A 20,412-nucleotide genomic window follows, 5' to 3' on the forward strand; every position below is an offset into this window, starting at 1 on the left:
CCACTATAAATTCATCTCATTTCCTCTCTGGCTGTCCTAAGGCTGGTGTCTGTGTGAGTCCAGCTCCGTGGAGCAGGGTGGACTAACGGCCTAGGTGAGGAATGGGAAGGCTACATCCAGGGGACAGGGTTTGTCTTGGTTAATGAACTAGGAATTTCTTCTTCTAGCCTCCAAGTCTGCCCTTCAACAGTATGCTGGAATGGTTGATCTTTTTAGCAGTGAATGTATGTGGCAGTGGGGGAGGGCAGAAGCAGCAACCATAGTTGACACCCAGGAGTTTAGCAGATTTGCCCAGCATCCCCACAGGGTAGCAGTGGAGCCGGATGAATATAAGGAAGTGAACCTTATAAGAGGAAGTGAACCTTGTAAGAGACCCAGGGGAAGTTAGAGTAAAGATCAGCCCTGTGTGTTTGGGTTTGTGTGCAGGTTGCAGAGGACTGGGAAGTCCTGGTGTGGATGGGCAGAGCTGGGAGGAGCAACAGAGTTGGGCATCTGTCTGGAGAAACTCTTATGATGCATAAAGGCATGGACTTCAGGGTAGTGAGGCGGTAATAGTGGAGATGAGCTTGAATGTCGAAAGTGATCATGTCAGTTCCAGTTTGGAAAGTCTCACAACTCTCTAGGCTCTCTCCTTTCATTTGTCATTACTATGGCTTTGAGTTGATGTCCTCTTTTGCTAAATACAGTAAAATGAAAGAATCAAGGAGGGAACAATTCTAAACAAAGCCAACTTGTTCATCCATCCAACCGCTGGGAGATATGGCAGAGTTAAAGGTAACAGCAGGTGATTCTTAGCCTGGGTGGATCTTGTACTTTAGTATGGAAAACTGTGTTGGTGGACATTGCAACAGAAATGCTGTGATAAATGCTGGAAAGTGTTTGCTTTTTACCCATCTATTTCATTGTCTTTGATTGCTTGTTTCTGTCTGACTGAAACACCTAGGTAAGGAATGAGATACATGGTCTATATCCTGGCTATGAGCCACTGAACAAGATGCCAAGTTTCTCTAAGACTCAATCTATGCATAAAATGTCAGAGGGAATATACACACTACACAGGGCTTTGTGTAGGTTACCTGAGGAAAAAAGCCATACAGTGGGTGCTGGTGGCTCATGCCTGCAGTCCTAGCTCCTCAGGAGGCAGAGATCAGGAGGATCACAGTTCAAAGAAATAAGAGCACCTGCCTAGCCAGCTTGAGTCCTGAGTTCAAACCTCAGTGCCACTAAAAAAAAAATGTTTATCACCTAACCCATGAGAAATTCTAAATATGAGCTACAACACTTATTGTAATTGTGAATTTTGCAAGGAGACATAACAGAGATGTATGTTTATTATTCCCCTAGGCACTCAAGTTCTATTTGTCTTAGTTTCTGTCAATCAATGGAGGACTATCTCCTCCTCCACATGGCACTAGGTTCTCCCTCTGTGTGCTGGTTTGTGATTTTCAGTTACTGATCGTCTGACCTTCTCTTTCCTTTGTTCATCTGGTCAAAATAGAAGCAAGAAACCAAAACCTTCAGATAGAAGGAACTGGAAAGCAATCTCTTCTGCTCTCTTACTTTAAAAAATGAGAAAACTTTTGTTAGGGTCACAGCCCGGTCACCAATGAAAACGAAGTTCTCTTGTGATATGTTAAGGTGGCCTCATGTTTTTCCCTGTCCACTGTAATATGATCATGTTTAGAGATTAATTTATCTATTTATTTTTATCTCTATAGGGAAACTTTTCTTCCATGGCTCAGGGAATACTCCTGGATCAAGTCAATAGGAGAACTTTCTGGTAAGCAATTGGCTCACTTACCAAAATTAAAGATGGTGACTCATGATAGTTAATTGATAATTTTTACTTTGAGTTTTCTGAATTAAAAAATTTTAACTGATACATAAAACTTGTATATACTTATGGGGTACCCCATGATGTTTTGATACATGTATAGAGTTTTCTGAGTTTCTGATCATTTAGATGTCCTTAAATAGAGACTTTAAATAAGGCTCTTTTTACTCATGTGCTGTTTTCACTGCCTGGTGTGACAGTGTGGACCTAAGTGCAAGGCACCTAAAAAGGGCTGCTGATGAAGATGACGAGTACCCGTTGCAAGCTGGCCCACTACCTGGAAGACCTGGAAGATGTAGACCTTAAGAAATTCAAAATGCATTTGGAAGATTACCCTCCTCAAAAAGGCTGCATCCCACTCCCCAGGGGCCAGACAGAGAAGGCTGACCACGTGGATCTAGCCACACTCATGATTGACTTCAATGGGGAGGAGAAAGCATGGGCTATGGCTGTGTGGATTTTTGCTGAAATCAACAGGAGAGACCTTTATGAGAAAGCTAAGAGAGAGCAGCTAGAGTGGGGTGAGTGAAAGGAAGACCATTAAAAAAAATACTTGCAGGAAAGTACACATAATGCAAAATGTATGATCTTAGTAATTTTAACTGTACAGTTGTGAGAAAGTTCACATTGTTGTACAGCTAATCTGTGACATCTTTTCATGTTGCAAAAGTAAAATTCCTTACCTATTCATTAAACAGTAATTCTCCACTGCCCCATCATCCCAGCCCCTAGTAAGCACCACTCTGTTTTCTGTCTATGAACTGTTCTGTTTATGAACTTCAGTACTCTGAGTTCCTCACACAGGTGGATCATGAAGTATTTGTCTTTTGTGACTTAGCATGCTGTCTTTAAGTTTCACCCATGTCGGAGTATGTTAGAATTTCCTTTTTTTAAAAGACTGAATGATGCTCTATTCTCTCTCTTTCTCTTCCCTCTCTTTTCTCTCTCCCCGCCCCACACAGACACACACACATTTTGCTTATATACTCATTTGCCAATGGATACTTGTGTTACTTTTTCTTTCTTCGTTATTGTGAGTAATGATATTATGAGCATCAGTGTATAAAAATTTCTTCTAGACTATATTTTGAAATTTTTTGGTATATGCTTGGAAGTGGAATATGCATCATATAGTAATTATATGCTTAATTTTTTTTTGCGGTACTGGGGCTTGAACTCAGGGCCTCATGCTTACTAGGCAAGTGCTTCCCAGATTGAGGTTTTTGCTTGTCGTTGTTGTTAGCAGCTGCATCATTTTATATTTCTACCAACAGTGCACAAAAGTTCTGATTTTTCCGTAGCCTCATGAACATTTGTTATTTTCTTCTTCTGTAAAAAAAAGTCCAGGCTGGTCTCAAACTCATATGTAGCCCAGGTTGGCCTCAAACTTGTGGCCCTCCTGCCTCAGGCTCCCTTATGCTGACCCTCCTTTATTTTTATTCATTTATTTTTTTTGAGGTACCGGGGTTTGAATTCAGGACCTTCACCTTGGGCCACTCCACCAGCCCTATTTTTGTGATGCGTTTTTTTGAGATAGGGTCTTGCAAACTATTTGCTGGGGCTGGCTTCGAACTGTGATCCTCCTGATCTCTGCCTCCTGAGTGGCTAGGATTACAGGCGTGAGACCCGGGCTCCTGGCACTGACCCTCCTTTAATAAACAAACAAACAAAAAATCCCTGCAAGTCTAACACCCAATAAGTTTGATCGCTCATAGCATTCCTTTCCTAAAGGATCTTAAGATCATCTTATAAGGGCTACAGTGTTGACACCCATGAGATGACTTTGAGGGTGGGATCGAATAGTTTTGGTAACTAGTTAACCCTAGCAATGCGGTGGGCTGTAGTTTCCCTGCCTGGTATGCATAAAATGTCGCAATTCAAAGAACATAATGTTAGCTGTGGGACCACTGGTAAGGCAGTAAACACTAACTTCAGCATGATAATATGCGTGAAAATGCTTCTGAGTGACTTTAGACCTGGTGGCCATGTCCATGAATGCAACAACGAGTTGTTACCACAAATAGTGACAGCAGTGTTGGGGAATGCTGGCCATGTTGCTCGTACACCAGGGGGTGTAGTAATGCAGTCCTCAGCTCTGAGCTGGAACAGGGCACAGACAGGGCTCTCAAGGACATGGAGATGGAGGCTTAACTCTGCTGAAAGGGAATAACAGTTCTCAACCAAGTAGGCAGGGACTGTTCTTAGTTCCGCTACATAGAAGAAAAACAACCAACCTCCACTTAATTACCCAAAGACCACAGAAGCATAGCCTTCCCCTTCACCAAGCTGCATCTCTCCACTGTGTTTGGTCAAAGTAACTGTCCTAATAGTTACGAGGTGGCATCTCATTACAGCTTTTATTTGTCTTTCCCTAATGACCAGTTTTGTTTTGTGTTTTTGGCAGTGCTGGGATTTGAACTCAGGGCTTTGTGCTTGCTAGGCAGGTGCTCTAGTCACACCTCCAGCCCCTCCTAAATGACTAGTGATGCTGGCCATCTTTTCATATGTTTAATGATCATTTAGATCTTTTTTCCGTTTTAAAAAATTTTTCTGTTGATTTGTAGAGTAATATTCTGGATTAAATATATGATTTGCGAATATTTTTTCCCATTCTGTGGGTTATCTATTCACTGTTTTGTTTTTTTGTTTTTTTTGGTGGTACTGTGGTTTGAACTCAGGGCCTTACATTTGCTGAGCAGGTGCTCTACCACTTGAACTACTAAACCCATCTATTCACTGTTGATTATGTTCTTAGGAATTTAGTTATCTTTCTTCTTTTTCTTTTGAGGCAGTGTTTCACTATATAGCCTTACACTTGCTTTGTAGCCCTGGCTGGCCTCGAACTAGCTATCCTCCAACTTCAGACTCTTGTAGCTAGGATTACAGGCATGTACCACCATATTTAAAATAGTCATTTATTGTATTATCTTGTTTGTCTCCTATTTCTTCTTCTCATGATAGTGCTATGAGAAGATGGAGGAAAGTAGTTTGCTTTTTCTAACTCCTTAAAAACCTCAACTCAGATTTTAACCTACTGCTAGGAACCTGCCCCGATTAGTACCTTTCTATCTGAGACTCTCCAGTGCTTGGACCTGCCTTTAGTTTTCCACCCAGCTCCTCATATTACACATTTGTACAGTGTTTGAATCTTTGTATGGCTCGGGGGAAATCTTCATCCTTATAGGACTATGTAATTTGTGAGGAAAAGCCTTTCCTATGGCCACTACTTTGGGTGCTAGAATGGTAAAAATAAGACATTCTCTCTCTCCCCCACCCCTTCTTTGAGACTGTGTAGCCTAGGCTGGTCTGGAATTTGAAATACTCTTGCCTCAGCTCTTGAGTGCTAGGATTAAAGCCTTGAGCCACCACTCCTGGCCAGAGAAATTCTCTTAATCCCTGTGTACATGTTGAGGGTGAGGTTCTCCCTTCTGTTTCAGTGTTCTACATAAGGGAAGGATGTTAGGAAGGGCTCAGAGTAACCCAGAAAATCATAGGGTGATGATGTTGAGCTGGTGTAGGGAAAGGTGGAATGAAAATGAATCAATAGATAAGGAGACATATGGCAAGGCAGGGCAACAGCATGGCTATAAATGGAAGAAAGAGAAAAGTGATATGGGAGAATGAGACAGAGGTCTCTCTCTCTCTCTCTCTCTCTCTCTCTCTCTCTCTCTCTCTGTTTCGTGCTGCAAAATGAACATGCTGGGCAAGAACTCTACTACTGAGCTATATCCCAGCCTGGTCCATGGCCATCCTGAGGACATGAGGAGAGTTCGGAGACAGTCTCAAAATCAGGGTGCCAAGGGACTACCAGAGACAGATGAGGATAAAAGAAACATTGCCTGCCTTACATGTTTGCTGGGTGATTTCTGGACTGGGAAAGAGAGTCTGAGTTTGGTTACAGTGGGGACACAATGCTTAGCAGGTGGGTGACAGCTGTTATTTCAAACCACTGGACTCCTGAACCATGTTTTGATTTGGGAGATGTCTAGGGCAGGAGCCTGTGGCCCCTGCCAAGTGTTAGACTAGGTGTCAATTGCATCCTCTGTATTTGGAATTCTGGGTTTTGACATTTTGTATTTTTTTTAACTTTTGTCTTTAGATACTGCACATGCTTCTCATCCCACTGTGGTTTGCCAGGAAGACAGCATTGAAGAAGAGTGGTTGGGTTTACTGGGGTTCCTTTCCAGAATCTCAGTTTGCAAAAAAAAGAAAGGTAAGTAATGGGAGTGCTGCTTCCAATCGGGTGTGAAGACCTGGATCAGGAGGAACTGGGAAGCTGAGTAGCTACATGCTGTTGCTCCTTGGGATGTAAGGCCTTTCTCAGGAAATTCACTATCCGATGAAGAAGCAGATTCATCTTTGCATGGCTCCTTGTAGTCCCAGAACCAAGAGGAAGTGATTAAGTGTTTATGTTTTAAAAGACCTGGGCTGCAGACTTAAGGTATAAGACTAAAACAGGATTTTTCTGACTGGTGGCTGCACATGTATCACTGGTATTCTGGTCAATTGTGCAATATGAAATTTTTTTTTTGCCTCTTCAATTTTTAACATATTGGTCTTTCCCAGTTATAACTGCAGGTAGTTTTTAATTTGTTCATTGATTTAACTTAGTATTTTCTTGGGGCTCATGATGAATGCCCTTGATTTGTAACTTGAATCCACCCTCTTGTTTTGGTTCTGAAGTCTTCTTACTATTTCTCTAGATGAGACTTCAGCTTCTCCATGGCTCTGGCTTATGACACATCAATTTTTTACTGCAAACAAGAGCAGTAAGACAAGCAGAAAGAAATGTTCATATTTTGGGCATCACTTAACAGCACAATTTAGTGAATCTTTATCTCTGTTAAGCAATTATAGAACTCATAATGGTTACAGCAGAGCTAGGCCCATGACTTGTACATCTCAGATGCAATAATTGTAATGATTATTTTATATTCTGATAAAAAATTAACATAATTAGACATGGTGAAACTTCCTTGGTACCTTATAGAGATGTTCATAAAGAATGTAACAAAAATATGATTTTTGTAAATATTTAGTACATTATGAAATCTGTATTTCATATGCATTTTACCTTCATACTGAGCTTAATGATAGAAAACTTTGCTTTGTGGTATAGCTGAAACCTGCCTGATTTGTTGAGGTTTTTGAGGAATCATATTTGATTTTCTTAATTTTATTTATTGTTTTCTAGTACATTGATTTTTTTCTCTTACATTTGTTAACAGTTACAGTAATATTAAGTCATGATGCTTAATCTTTTTGTTCTTATATGAAACATATGTATGATATACACCATGCATATATACAAATAACTCACTATATGAAAAATTTAACACTAGAGTTTCTGGGAATTTTCATACCTGAGTAGTGGAGCCAAATTACCTCTTATTTCTCCGACTCTATTGTCATTTCCTCTGTATTGCAATTCTTTTTAGGAATACAGACTTACTTCTATGTGAATTTGTATCTTATGTTGCATCTAGACACATTTGCAAAGCAGTAGTAACATATGTGCAGTTGGGAATGTACTGTTTTCTAGTTGACAGTCAGTGCTCATCCTGCATTTGTGTTCTTGGGTCTTTATACTTCTAGCACTCTTTTATAGAGCATAGGCCCCTTTACTGCTTATCTCAGGTAGGTGTGTGGGGATTTTCTTGTAGTCTAACTTTCTGTCACTGCCACAGATTACTGTAAGAATTACAGAAGACATGTTAGAAGCAGATTCCACTGCATTGAAGATAGGAATGCACGTCTGGGTGAGAGTGTGAACCTCAACAAACGCTACACACGGCTGCGGCTGGTCAAAGAGCACCCAAGCAAGCAGGAGAGGGAGCATGAGCTGCTGGCTATTGGCAGGACCAAGACGTGGGACAGCCCCATGAGTCCCATTAAGTTGGAATTCCTGTTTGATCCTGATGACGAGCACTCTGAGCCTGTGCACACAGTGGTATTCCAGGGATCGGCAGGCATTGGAAAAACAATACTGGCCAGGAAGATTATGCTAGATTGGGCATCGGGGAAACTCTTCCAAGACAAGTTTGACTATTTGTTCTACATCCACTGTCGTGAGGTGAGCCTCGTGACACTGAGAAGTCTGGGGGACCTGATTGCCAGCTGCTGCCCTGACCCAAACCCACCAGTACACAAGATTGTGCGCAAGCCCTCCAGGATCCTCTTCCTTATGGATGGCTTTGATGAGCTGCAAGGTGCCTTTGATGAGCACATAGGGGCACTCTGCACGGACTGGCAGAAGGCTGAGCGGGGAGACATTCTCCTGAGCAGCCTCATCAGAAAGAAGCTGCTGCCTGAAGCCTCTCTTCTCATCACTACGAGACCAGTGGCTCTGGAGAAGCTGCAGCACTTGCTGGACCATCCTCGTCATGTGGAGGTCCTGGGTTTCTCTGAGGCCAAAAGGAAGGAGTATTTCTTCAAGTATTTCTCCAATGAGGTGCAGGCCAAGGAAGCCTTCAGGCTGATCCAGGAGAATGATATCCTCTTCACTATGTGCTTCATTCCTTTGGTCTGCTGGATTGTGTGCACGGGGCTAAAGCAGCAGATGCAGAGTGGCAAGAGCCTTGCACAGACCTCCAAGACCACCACTGCTGTCTATGTCTTCTTCCTTTCCAGTCTGTTGCAATCCCGAGGAGGGAGCCAGGAGCACCTCCTCTCTGCCCATCTCCAGGGCCTCTGTTCTTTGGCTGCAGATGGAATCTGGAACCAGAAAATCTTATTTGAGGAGTGTGACCTCAGGAATCATGGCCTGCAGAAGGTGGATGTGTCTGCTTTCCTGAGAATGAACATATTCCAGAAGGAAGTGGACTGTGAGAAATACTACAGCTTCATCCACATGACATTCCAGGAGTTCTTCGCGGCCATGTACTACTTGCTGGAAGAGGAGGAAGATGAGGTGATGATGAGGAAAGTGCCTGGGAGTTTAGAGCTTCCGAACCGAGATGTGACTGTCCTCCTAGAAAATTATGGCAAATTTGAAAAGGGGTATCTGATTTTTGTTGTCCGTTTCCTCTTTGGCCTTGTAAATCAGGAAAGGGCCTCCTATTTAGAGAAGAAATTAAGTTGCAAGATCTCTCAGCAAATCAGACTGGAGTTGCTGAAATGGATTGAGGTGAAAGCCAAGGCTAAGAAGCTACAGATCCAGCCCAGCCAGCTGGAATTATTCTACTGCTTGTATGAGATGCAGGAGGAGGACTTTGTGAAAAGGGCGATGGACCACTTCCCCAAAATTGAGATCAATCTCTCCACCAGAATGGACCATGTGGTTTCTTCTTTTTGCATTGAGAACTGTAGCAGTGTAGAAACACTTTCCCTGGGGTTTCTCCATAACTCACCCAAGGAGGAGGAGGAGGAAGAAGAAAGTCAACACCATGGCACAGTCCAGTGCATGCTCCCAGGTCCTCATACTGCCTGCTCTCACACGTAAGGAATGTTGGTCTCAACTATGTGGTAGAGTATGCCCTCTGCTTTCTGGATACTTTTCTTGATACTTTCTTCTTCTCTTTGCAACTATCTTCCAAATATAACTACAAGCTACATATTAATGCTACCACCACCACCACTCATTTCTATCAGACCCCTTCATTGGTAGAGATTTACTCATGTTAGGTGGATACATGGGATGAGAAAAAAAAACAGTAAAATAAGGAACAAACATTCTGGGGGAATCCTAATTCAGAACAAGGTACGAGGTGGGACAAATTCATAAACTTAAATTGCTTGTAATCTACTTGGAGCTCTAGTGCGTAGTCTTAGGTCATTTTGTGCTGCTTTAAAACAATACTTGAGATGGGTAATTTCTAAGGAACAAAGGTTTACTTATAACAGTTCTGGAGACTGAGAAGTCCAAAATTGAGGGGCCCATATCTGGAGAGGGCCTTTGCACTGTGTCCTCACCTGGTGGAAGGAGAAAGGCAGCTTCATGGGGTTCTGTTTTATAATGGCACTGATTATGATTGTGGGGTCTCTACCCATATGATCTAACCACCTTCTGAAGATGCCACTTTCTGATTTCATCAACCTGGGGATTTAGTATATCAACCTACAACTTTTTTTGAGAGGAAGGGCAACTTTGAGACCATATGGTCTCAATGGGAGAGGGAGAGAATAAGAGAAAGGGAGATGAAGAAAGCAGACCTAAAGCCCAGTATAGGTGGCTCATGCCTGCAATCCTAGCTACTTGGGAGCCTGGGATCAGGAGGATCATGGTTTGAGGCCAGCCCAGGCAAATAGTTCCCAATATTAACCAGAGCAAAATGGACTGGAGGTGGAGCTCAAGGGGTAGAGCACCTGCTTAAGTGAGAAGCACCGGGTTCAAACTGCAGACACTGCCCCCCGTCCCCCCCCTCCCCCCCACCCCGGCCACACACACAAAGAAGGCAGACCTGCTTCTTAAGGTTCTAAAAGCAAGGTAGAGAGGATAAGAGGTGTGACCAAGACACACTTCTCGAGGAAGTCTCACCAAGACTGATTAGGGGCCAGGCATCCATTTCCAGGGCAGAGTTTGCTTTCCACTTCCAAGAACCTTCTGAGGGGACCAGTGGTGTGGTTATCCACCAGGTGTCCATCGGAAGGTCAGAGTCATAGACCCAATCCTAGATGTACCTACACAGTCAGACTGTGTTTTAAAAAGATCTGTAGGGAATTCAATGTGAATCACTGGAAATAATTTAAAAACACCATCAATAAAGACTGTTCTCACCTCAGAGATTCTGACTTTACTTCTATGGGTGTAGCCTGGCTTAGGATATTTCAGAGTACTGTTGGTGCTAGTGTGCAGCCCAAGTGAGGGATGCTGTCCCAGAGTGTCCAGGCCAACAGTGGAACACCAGGCAGGACAGGAGGAGCTGGAAGATGCTCTTGTTCTTTCTAAGGTATGCAGAGCTCATCAACCCCTGACTCACCCAGCACTCTTCATTCTTCCATAATAATCTTTGGATTTGTGATCCATTTCTTAATTCATAGAAGGTCTTTTTTTCTTTCTCTTTGAGATAGTACCTCACTGTGTAGCCCAGTTTAACCTTGGCTGGAGATCCTCCTGCATCAGTTTCCCAAGTGCTGGGATTACAGGCACATACCTCTGCAACTGGCTACTAGGAGGTCTTTGTATGAACTGTTGCCAGGGGTCCTGGCCTTGCTCCAGTTTGTTATTATTAAAGACTGATTTTTCTTTTCTCTCCTTCTGCTTTCCCACTTCTAGACTGGTGAATTGCTATCTCACTTCCAGCTTTTGTCGAGGCCTCTTCTCGGTTCTAAGTACCAACCAGAACCTCACTGAACTGGACCTCAGCGACAATGCGCTGGGGGACCCAGGGATGAGGGTGTTATGTGAAACACTCCAGCATCCTGACTGTAACATTCAGAGACTGTGGTAAGGTCCACGTGTGTGTATGTGTGTGTCTGTGTGTGTATCAGTGTGTGTGCACAAGGAGGGTTTTGAGGGGGCTAGTCAGTTGTTCCTAGGTGCTGATAAGTACTACAGACTGAATGTCTTCAACAACATAAAATTATCATCCCACAGTCCTGCAGGCTAGAAGTCCAAGATCAAGGAGTCAGCAGGCCTCTCCCTCTGACTTATACATGACCATCTTCTGTCTTCTCCCTGTGTCTTCACATTCTCTTTGGCTGTGTATTTGTGTGTGTGTGTGTGTGTGTGTGTGTGTGTGTGTGTGTGTATTCTAACTTCTTATAAAGGCACCAGTCACAGTAGGCTAAGGCCCATACTAAGAGCCTCGTTTTAACTGAATTATCTGATTGAAGAACTTATTTCCAAATACAGTCATATTCTGTGGTCCTATAGGGATGTGGCATGTGAAGTTTTAGGGGAACATAATTCATTCCATTACAAGTGGAAGGCAGAATGCATTGGAGGTCAGTTTGGGAACTTTTGGACAGGGAAGAATGAAGAGGAACTGAAAAGAAAGGCATTTCTTGGTTGTAAAACAAAAAGGCCATGACTATCAACAGCTTTCATTTCCTCCTTGACTGTGCTCATAGATGAGAGTTGGAGAATTTCATCATAGGTGATGATGGCTATCTTCGGCAGCAAAATGTTTTGTACAGATTGCAATGTCACAGAGGACCTCCTGGGCTTCATTAGTAACATCCTCTCTCTCAGTCTGTTGTGAGTCAGATTCATGGGTTCTAGGTTGAGCACATGGGGCCTGGGCCGTGCCTCCAGCTCTGTTTCAGCACCCCCTCTGTGGAGGTCTGTCAGACCCTGTATTTTGACAAGCTACACAGCCAATATTAAAGCCTACTTTTTTTTTTTTTTATGTTCTGGTCTCACAATTTTTTGGTCGCAAACTCCTAGGCTCAAATGATATTCCTATATCACTTCAGCTGCCCAAATGGTACTATGGGCTCTTAAAGTCCACTTCTCTGGGATGTCTTCTTTCTTCCTTTATTCATCTTACCCACTCATGGCCGATCTTATCAATTTTACCTACTACATGCACATTGTCATTGTCCTCATCTTCACTCCACCAGCCTGGGTACAGCAACCACCTTTACTTGTCTGGATATTGCAGTGACCTCCTGAACTGTCAGCTCCCGAGGGCAGGATTCCTGTTTGTCTTGCGATTGTCTTCGAATGTCTGACAGACATCTTAGTACATGTTAGTATTCAAAAGTGCATATTGAATGGATGTTAGCTATTTGATCTCTTTGCATCTCCCTTTGTTCCCCGTCCCATACAAAAGAGAGGGGATTATTTAGAAAATTTAATTGTTTTGAGTCCAGCTTTCACTATGTACCCAGGTTGGCCTGAAACTTGAGTCTCCTGCCTCTGCCTCCTGAGTGCTGGGATTATAGGCCTGGGCCTCCGTGACTGGCTAGAAATTTATAATTTTCTTTTCCAATTCTGAGGTTTGAATTCAAGGCCTCATTCTTGCTAGGTAGGCATTCTACCACTTGAGCTACTCTGCCAAATCTAATTTGATCATGCCATTCCCTTGCTTAAGTGCATTTTCTTTACTCTTGATCAATTATAAATCTTCATCTCGCCTTTAAGGCTTCATCGTGTGACACTTTGCCATTCCCATGACACTAGAGAGTGACACAAGAACAGGGAAGCATAGACAGTGACATGTTTTGCAGCTAAGGAGAGATCCAGCTGTCCATTTGATGATAGCTGGTATGAACATGGGGACAGAAAGAAAGGTGGTCCAACAGGCTCTAAGACATATGAAATATTGGCCTGGAAGGAGGCTGGAATGGTGTTTTCACTTCCATGACTGGGACAGATTGTTTTTGATGGTGGTAGTGGTGTGTGTGTGTGTGTGTGTGTGTGTGTGTGGTGTATGTATAGTTATAAAATGTATTTGTCAGTTTTCTATTACTAAGACAAAATACCTGAGGTTGGGTACTTTGAAAAAAGAAGATATGTATTGAGCTCCCAGTTTTGAAAGTTTAAAGTCCAAACAGCATGATGCCAGCTCTGGTGAAGGCCAAATGGTGGGTGGCACCATTGTGGGAGTGTGTGCCAGAGGGAGAGATCACACACTGAGACTTGTGTCTTAGCCAGAAAGCGGGGAAGGGTCAGTCTCCCTCTTTTTATAACTGGAGTCCAATGATAACAGTGTTAATCTCTTTTGAGGGCAACGCTTCAGGTGACCTAATTACCTTTCACTTAGCCCACCTTTTATTATTTATTTATTTATTTATTTATTTTGGTGTTACTGGGGTTGGAACTCAGGGCCTCTGCTTGCTAAGAGGCACTCTACCACTTGAACCAACCTTTTAAATGTTTCACTACCTCCTAACATTGCCACACTGAAGACCAAGGTTCTGACACATGAACCATTGGGACTGCAAACCTTGGGAACCAAACCATATGCAAACCACAGCACAAAGTGAATAAGGAATCAGAGCTCCTTGTTGCCTTAGTTTCTCCATCAGTGTAAATGGAATGCTGAGATTAAATTAGCAAGCAGAATAGGGGGAACAATGTTGGCAAAGATGGGAAGTAGATGAGAATGAACCTAGTGACAAAGATGCCTAGAGAGGGCATGTCAACCACAAGAAACACGTGGGAAAGAGGTGGAACCTGCAGCTTCACCAGCTTTTCCTTTTGAAAACCAGAATATTCCATTTGTGTACATGAGGGTCAATCATACTGTGTCTGGCATTGTTTCCTGCAGGGAACTCTCCATACTGTGGCCTTGGGCTGTGAGCAGGTGAGCCTGGGAGCTCACTTTCTAACCTGTCTTGGACTGTCAGAAGCTCTCTGGTCACATGATCTTCCATAAAAACCTTGTTATCATTTTCCCCTTGCAACCCTAGAACACATGAGACTCTGCCTGGTGCAGAAATTAGATTGGGGTGCCACAGTGAATGAGGTGGTATGACTTAGCTTTCCATCAATGTGAAAAAACCTGAGAATCAACATATGAGGAGCAAAAGTTCATTTTGGTTTAAATTTTCAGTCCGTGGTCACTTGGCTCTTTACTTTGGGCTGTAGTAAGGCAGAGTGTGACAGAAAGAGAGAGAAAAATCAGATGCCCATATTCCTCAGTGACCTCACTTCTTTCACTACAGGTGCCACTACCTCCCAATGGCTTCAATACATGACCTTTAGGGGATATGTAAGATGCAAATCTTAACAGAGGTCACATTTTGATGCTCTCTGCTTCTATACTTGGCATGAAGGTTGGGGCGCTGTGGCCTGACGCATCAGTGCTGCTTTGACATCTCCTCGGTCCTGAGCAGCAGCCAGAAGCTGGTAGAATTGGATCTAAGTGACAATGCGTTGGGAGACTTTGGAGTCAGACTTTTGTGTGTGGGCTTGAGGCATCTGTTCTGCACTCTGAAGCAGCTCTGGTGAGTCTGAACTTCTTATGTCTTTTAGAAGCTCTGTCAATGTGGCCTGTTTTGAGGGCTCTGACTTCAGGGAGGCACAGGAGCTGTGCTCAAGGATGAGAATGGACTTGGCTTCTCCAAGGATTTCCTGTGTTCATCTCTGTTATTTGTCAATCACTTAGTTAGTGTTTGCTGTGAGGAACACCACATATGAAAGTTCTGGGGCTGTGAGACATAAACAAACACATGATACTTTCCTTTAACGTACTCATAGAATAGTTGAAAAAATAAAACCAGGGTAATGCAGTGCTTTAGAAGAGTTTTGAAACTTCATGGTAAGCCCCTGGTCCTCACACTAAATAGAAAAAATGGGGGCTGAGGGCATGGCTTAAGTGGTAGAGCACCTGCCAACTAAGTGCAAGGCCCTGAGTTTGAACCACAGTACTGAAAAAAAAAAGAAAAAGAAAAATGGTGCTAAGGTGATGGAGACACTTTACTGAACATGTCTGGGAGACTTGAATTCTGCACAAGAGAAAAAAAGTACTTAAAAATGGTAGGGAAGATTCACACTCATTACTACAGCAATTGTAGTAAAAAACCCACAACAAACATTCAAGAAAACTGGAGAACAAGAGTTGGCAAGGATGTGGGAAAATCAGAGTCCTTGTGCATTGCTAGCAGGAATGTGACGTGGCACAGCCATTGTGGAAAACAGTATGGAGATTCCTCAAACAATTGAGCATAAATTGCGATTTATGACAGAAATTGCACTTCTGGGTATGTATACATATGTATTTGTACTCCATGTCTGTGTTGGTAATAATAGCCAAAAGGTGGAAATAGGTCAAGTGTCCATCAAAAGATGAATGGAACTGGGTGCTGGTGGCTCACACCTGTAAGGAGGTAGAGATCAGGAGGATCATGGTTGAAAGCCACCATGGGCAAATAGTTCCCAAGATCCTATCTTGACAAAACCCATCACAATAAAGGGCTGGTGGAATGGCCCAAATGGTGAGAGTACCTGCCTTGCAAGCATGAGGCCCTGAGTTCAAACCTCAGTGCTTCCTCTCAAAACAGATGAATGAATAAAAAAGTGAAATATGCATGGGTAGCATTTTGAAAGGACTACAAAAGGTTCTTTTGAAAGAACCTCGATTACATTTTGCTGAGTGTGATAAGCCAGTCACACAGTGCAAATACTGTATGATTCCATGATGTAAAGTACCTAGCAGAATAGTCAAAGTCATAAGCAGAAGGTAGAAAGGTGCTTTCCAGGGTCTTTGGAGGGACAAATTATTTTATGGGTAGAGTTTCAGTTTTGTAAGATGAAAAAAGTTCTACAGATGGATAGTGTTGATGGTTGCACAAAAATATGAATGTACTTAAAGCCATTGACATGATCTCTTAAAATGGTTAAAGTGGCAAATTTTATCATACACATTTTTACCACAATAAAAATAATTGTAGGGAGTGGGGAAGAAGCACCTTGGAAGGTGCTTACTTGTTATTACACCAAACAAAAAAGGAAATAAAGTTTTTGGAGTTTGAATGCACTCTCTTCCTGTGTGTGGATCAGAGGAGAAGAGCAGCAGGTAAAAGTGTCTCCTTAGTTCATGGTGGAGAGTGGGTGAGAGGTGTGACTGACCTTCTGCCATCTCTGTGGAAGGTTGGTCAGCTGCTGTCTCACATCAGCATGTTGTCAGGATCTTGCGTCTGTCCTGAGCACCAACCATTCCCTGACCAGACTCTTCATTGGAGAAAATGCCTTGGGAGATTCAGGAGTTGGAATTTTATGTGAAAAAGCCAAGAATCCACAGTGTCACCTCCAGAAACTGGGGTAAGTCTTCATAAGTATCTCAGCAGAAAAAGAAATTATCTTCAGAGACAAATTATTTGGAAAATGTGAATGGGATTACTCTAGAAAAGTTTAACCACTGAACTGAAGGTAAGAACATCAGTAACAATACCAGAAATGGCCCAAAAACATTACTACATTTGCCCTAGATCTAAAGTCCACATATGAGGGAGAACATACAAGTTTTGGTCTTCTGAGCCTGGCTAACCTTGCTTAGGATGATGTTCTCCAGTTATATCCATTTACTTGCGAATGATAAGATTTCATTCTTCTTCATTGCTGAGTAAATTCCATTGTGTGTAAATACCACATTTTCTTAATCCATTCATCAGTAGTGTGGCATCTTTGTTGTTTCCATAACTTGGCTATTGTGGCTAGCACTGCAATAAACATGGGTGTGCAGGTGCCTCTGGAGTGACCTGAGTCGCATTCCTTTGGATATATCCTCAAGAGTGGGATTGCTGGATCATATGGCAGATCTATATTTAGATTTTTAAGAAACCTCCATATTGATTTTCAGAGTGATTGCACTAGCTTGCATTCCCACCAGTAGTGTAGGAAGGTTCCTTTTGCCCCACATCCTCACTAACACCTGTTATTGGTGGTGTTTTTGATGACGGGGTGAGGTGGAATCTTAGTGTGGTTTTGATCTGCATTTCCTTTATGCTCAGAGATGGTGAACATTTTTTCATGTGTTTTTTGGCCATTTGAATTTCTTCTTTTGAGAAAGTTCTGTTTATTCAGTTGCCCATTCCTTTATTGCTTTATTGATTTTGGGAGAGTTTAGTTTTTTGAACTCCCTGTATATTCTGGTTATCAGTCCTTTGTCTGATGTATAGCTGGCAAATATTTTCTCCCACTCTGTGGGTGGTCTCTTCAGTTTAGAGACCATTTCTTTTGTTGTGTAGAAGCTTTTTAATTTTATGTAGTCTCATTTGTCCATACTTTCTATTAGTTGCTGAGCTGCTGGGGTTCTATGGAAGAAGTCCTTGCCTACACCTATTGCTTCCAGAGTATTCCCTGCTCTTTCCTGTACTAACTTCAGAGTTTCAGGTCTGATATTAAGGTCCTTGATCCATTTTGAGTTGATTCTAGTACAGGGTAATAAACATGGATTTAGTTTCAGTTTTTTGCAGGCAGATAACCACTTTTCCCAGCAACATTTGTTGAAGAAGCTGTTTTTTTCTCCATCATAAGTTTTTGGTGCCTTGTCAAAGATAAGATGGGTATAGCTATAAGGGTTCATATCCGGGTCCTCTATTCTGTTCCACTGGTCTTCATGTCTGTTTTTGTGCCAGTACCATGCTGTTTTTATTGCTATTGCTTTGTAATATAGTTTGAAGTCGTGTATTATGATACCTCCAGCATTGCTCTTTTTGCTGAGTATTGCCTTGGCTATTCATGGTCTCTTGTGTTTCCCAATGAACATTAGGGTAGATTTTTCAATCTCTGTGATAAATGTCATTGGAATTTGATGGGAATTGTGTTGAACATGTTGATTGCTTTTGGTAGCATAGCCATTTTTACTATGTTGATTCTACCAATCCATGAGCACAGGAGATCTCTCCACCTTCTGTAGTCTTCCTCAATCTCTTTCTTCAGGGATTTATAGTTCTCCTTGTAGAGGTCATTCACATCCTTTGTTAAGTTTAGCCTAGGTATTTGATTTTCTTTTGAGGCTATTGTAAATGGAATTGCTTCCATATATTATTTCTTAATTTGTTCATTGTTGGTGTATAGAAAATCTAATGATTTTTGTAAGTTGACTTTGTATCCTGCCACCTTGCTGTAGCTGTTTTTGGTGTCTAGGAGTTTTTGGTAGAGTTTTTTGGGTCTTTAGGGTATAGGATCATGTCGTCTGCAAATAGGGATATTTTGACAGTTTCTTTACCTATTTGTATTCCTTTTATTTCTTCTTCTTGCCTAATTGGTCTGGCTAGGAATTCAGGACTATGTTGAATATGAGTGGGGAGAATGGGCACCCTTGTCTCATTCCTGATTTTAGGGAAAATGGTTTCAGTTTTTCTCTATTAAGCATGATGTTGGCTATAGGTTTGTCATACATAGCCTTTAAAATGTTAAGGTACTTTCCTTCTATTCCTAGTTTTCTTAGAGTTTTTATAATGAAGTGGTGTTGGATCTTATTGAAGGCTTTTTCTGCATCTATTGAGATGATCAAGAGATTTTTGTCTTTGCTTCTACTAATGTGCTGTATTACATTTATAGATTTGCATATGTTGAACCACCCCTGCATTCCTGGGATGAAGCTGACTTGGTCGTGGTGAATGATCTTTCTGATGTGTTGTTGAATTCGGTTTGCCATTAAATATTGAGGATTTTTGCATCTATGTTCATTAAGGAGATTGGCCTATGGTTTTCCTTTTTGGAGGTGTCTTTGGTTTTGGGATAAGTGTAATACTGCCTCCATAAAATGAGTTAAGCAGTTTTTCTTCCCTTTCTATTTCATGAAACAGTTTAAGGGGGGTTGGTATTAGTGCTTCTTTAAAGGTCGGATGAAATTCAGCAGAGACTCCATCAGGTCCTGCACTTTTCTTTATTGGGAGACTCTTTATGGCTGCTTCAATTTCATTTTTTGTTATAGATCTATTCAGATGATTAATATTCTCTTTGTTTAATTTTGGATCATCATAAGTATCTAGAAATTTGTCCATTTCTTGAAGATTTTCAAATTTATTAGACTATAGGTTCTCAAAGTAGTCTCTGATAATTTCCTGGATTTCCATGGTGTTTGTTGTTATCTCCCCTTTTGCATTTCTGATTTTACTGATTTGGGTTTTTTCTTTCCTCATTTTAGTCAGGTTTGCCAGGGGTCTATCGATCTTGTTAATTTTTTTCAAAGAACCAGCTTTTTGTTTTGTTGATTCTTTGTTTTTTTTTATGTTTCTAGTTCATTAATTTCAGCCCTTATTTTTATTATTTCTTTCCTTCTGCTTGTTTTGGGATTTGCTTGTTCTTGTTGTTCTAGGAGTTTGAGATGTAGCATTAACTGATTTATTTGAGATCTTTCTGTCCTTTTAATATATGCATTAATTAGGACTGCCTTTGCTGTGTTCAATAGGTTCTGGTAGGTCGTGTTTTCATTTTCATTAACTTCCAGGAACTTTTTAATTTCCTCTTTTATTTCATCAATGACCCACTGATCATTGAACAATGTGTTGTTCAGCTTCTAATTGTTTATGTGTTTTCTACTGTTGTTTTTGTTGTTGATTTCTAGTTTTAATGCATTGTGGCCAGATAGAATGCATGGGATTATTTCTATTTTCTTATATTTGCTGAGGCTTGCTTTGTGCCCTAAGATATGATCAATTTTGGAGAAGGTTCCATGGGCTGCTGAGAAGAATGTATATTGTGTGGAATTTGGATGAAATATTCTGTAGACATCAGTTAGGTCTTTTTGATCAATGGTGTGATTTAATTCTAGAATTTCTTTATTGATTTTTTGTTTGGATGACCTATCTGTTGGTGATAGGGGGTATTAAAATCTCCCAGTACCCCTGTGTTGGAGTCTATATATACTTTTAGTTCCTTCAGAGTATGTTTGATGAAACTGGGTGCACTGACATTGGGCACATATAGGTTGATAATTGTTATTTCCTTTTGGTGTATTTCACCTTTTATTACTTCTTTATCTTTATCTTTATGTCCTTCTTTATCTTGTTTGATCAATGTAAGTTTGAAGTCTACTTTGCCCGAGACAAGTATTGCTACCCAAGCATGTTTTCGGGGGCCATTGGCTTGGTAAATCTTCTTCCAGCCTTCCACCTTAAGCCAGTGCTTATTTCTGTCAATGAGATGGGTCTCCTGAAACAACAGATTGTTGGATCTTCCTTTTTAATCAAGTTTGCCAGAAGGTTTCTTTTGATGGGGGAGTTAAGTCCGTTAACATTCA

At 41.6% G+C, this 20,412-nt stretch overlaps 1 protein-coding gene across 3 annotated transcripts in view; it reads left to right on the forward strand.

Moving 5' to 3' along the window:
* The first annotated feature begins 29 nt into the window (after positions 1-29).
* Nlrp3 (NLR family pyrin domain containing 3) overlaps positions 30-20,412 on the forward strand; it is a 42,567-nt gene continuing 22,184 nt past the window's right edge. For 2 of the 3 annotated variants that reach the window (XM_074056128.1, XM_020166088.2), the window contains exons 1-8: positions 30-94; positions 1,719-1,780; positions 2,035-2,355; positions 5,934-6,047; positions 7,522-9,271; positions 11,049-11,219; positions 14,498-14,668; positions 16,314-16,484. In XM_074056128.1, coding sequence (XP_073912229.1) covers positions 2,073-2,355; positions 5,934-6,047; positions 7,522-9,271; positions 11,049-11,219; positions 14,498-14,668; positions 16,314-16,484 — 2,660 coding nt within the window. In that variant the 5' untranslated portion in view covers positions 30-94; positions 1,719-1,780; positions 2,035-2,072. Of the gene's footprint in view, positions 95-139; positions 775-1,718; positions 1,781-2,034; positions 2,356-5,933; positions 6,048-7,521; positions 9,272-11,048; positions 11,220-14,497; positions 14,669-16,313; positions 16,485-20,412 lie in introns of those variants that run through there. The other variant, XM_020166089.2, reaches the window with a different exon arrangement.

The sequence above is a fragment of the Castor canadensis genome, chromosome 15 (genome assembly GCF_047511655.1).
Source record: "Castor canadensis chromosome 15, mCasCan1.hap1v2, whole genome shotgun sequence".
Taxonomy (NCBI): domain Eukaryota; kingdom Metazoa; phylum Chordata; class Mammalia; order Rodentia; family Castoridae; genus Castor; species Castor canadensis.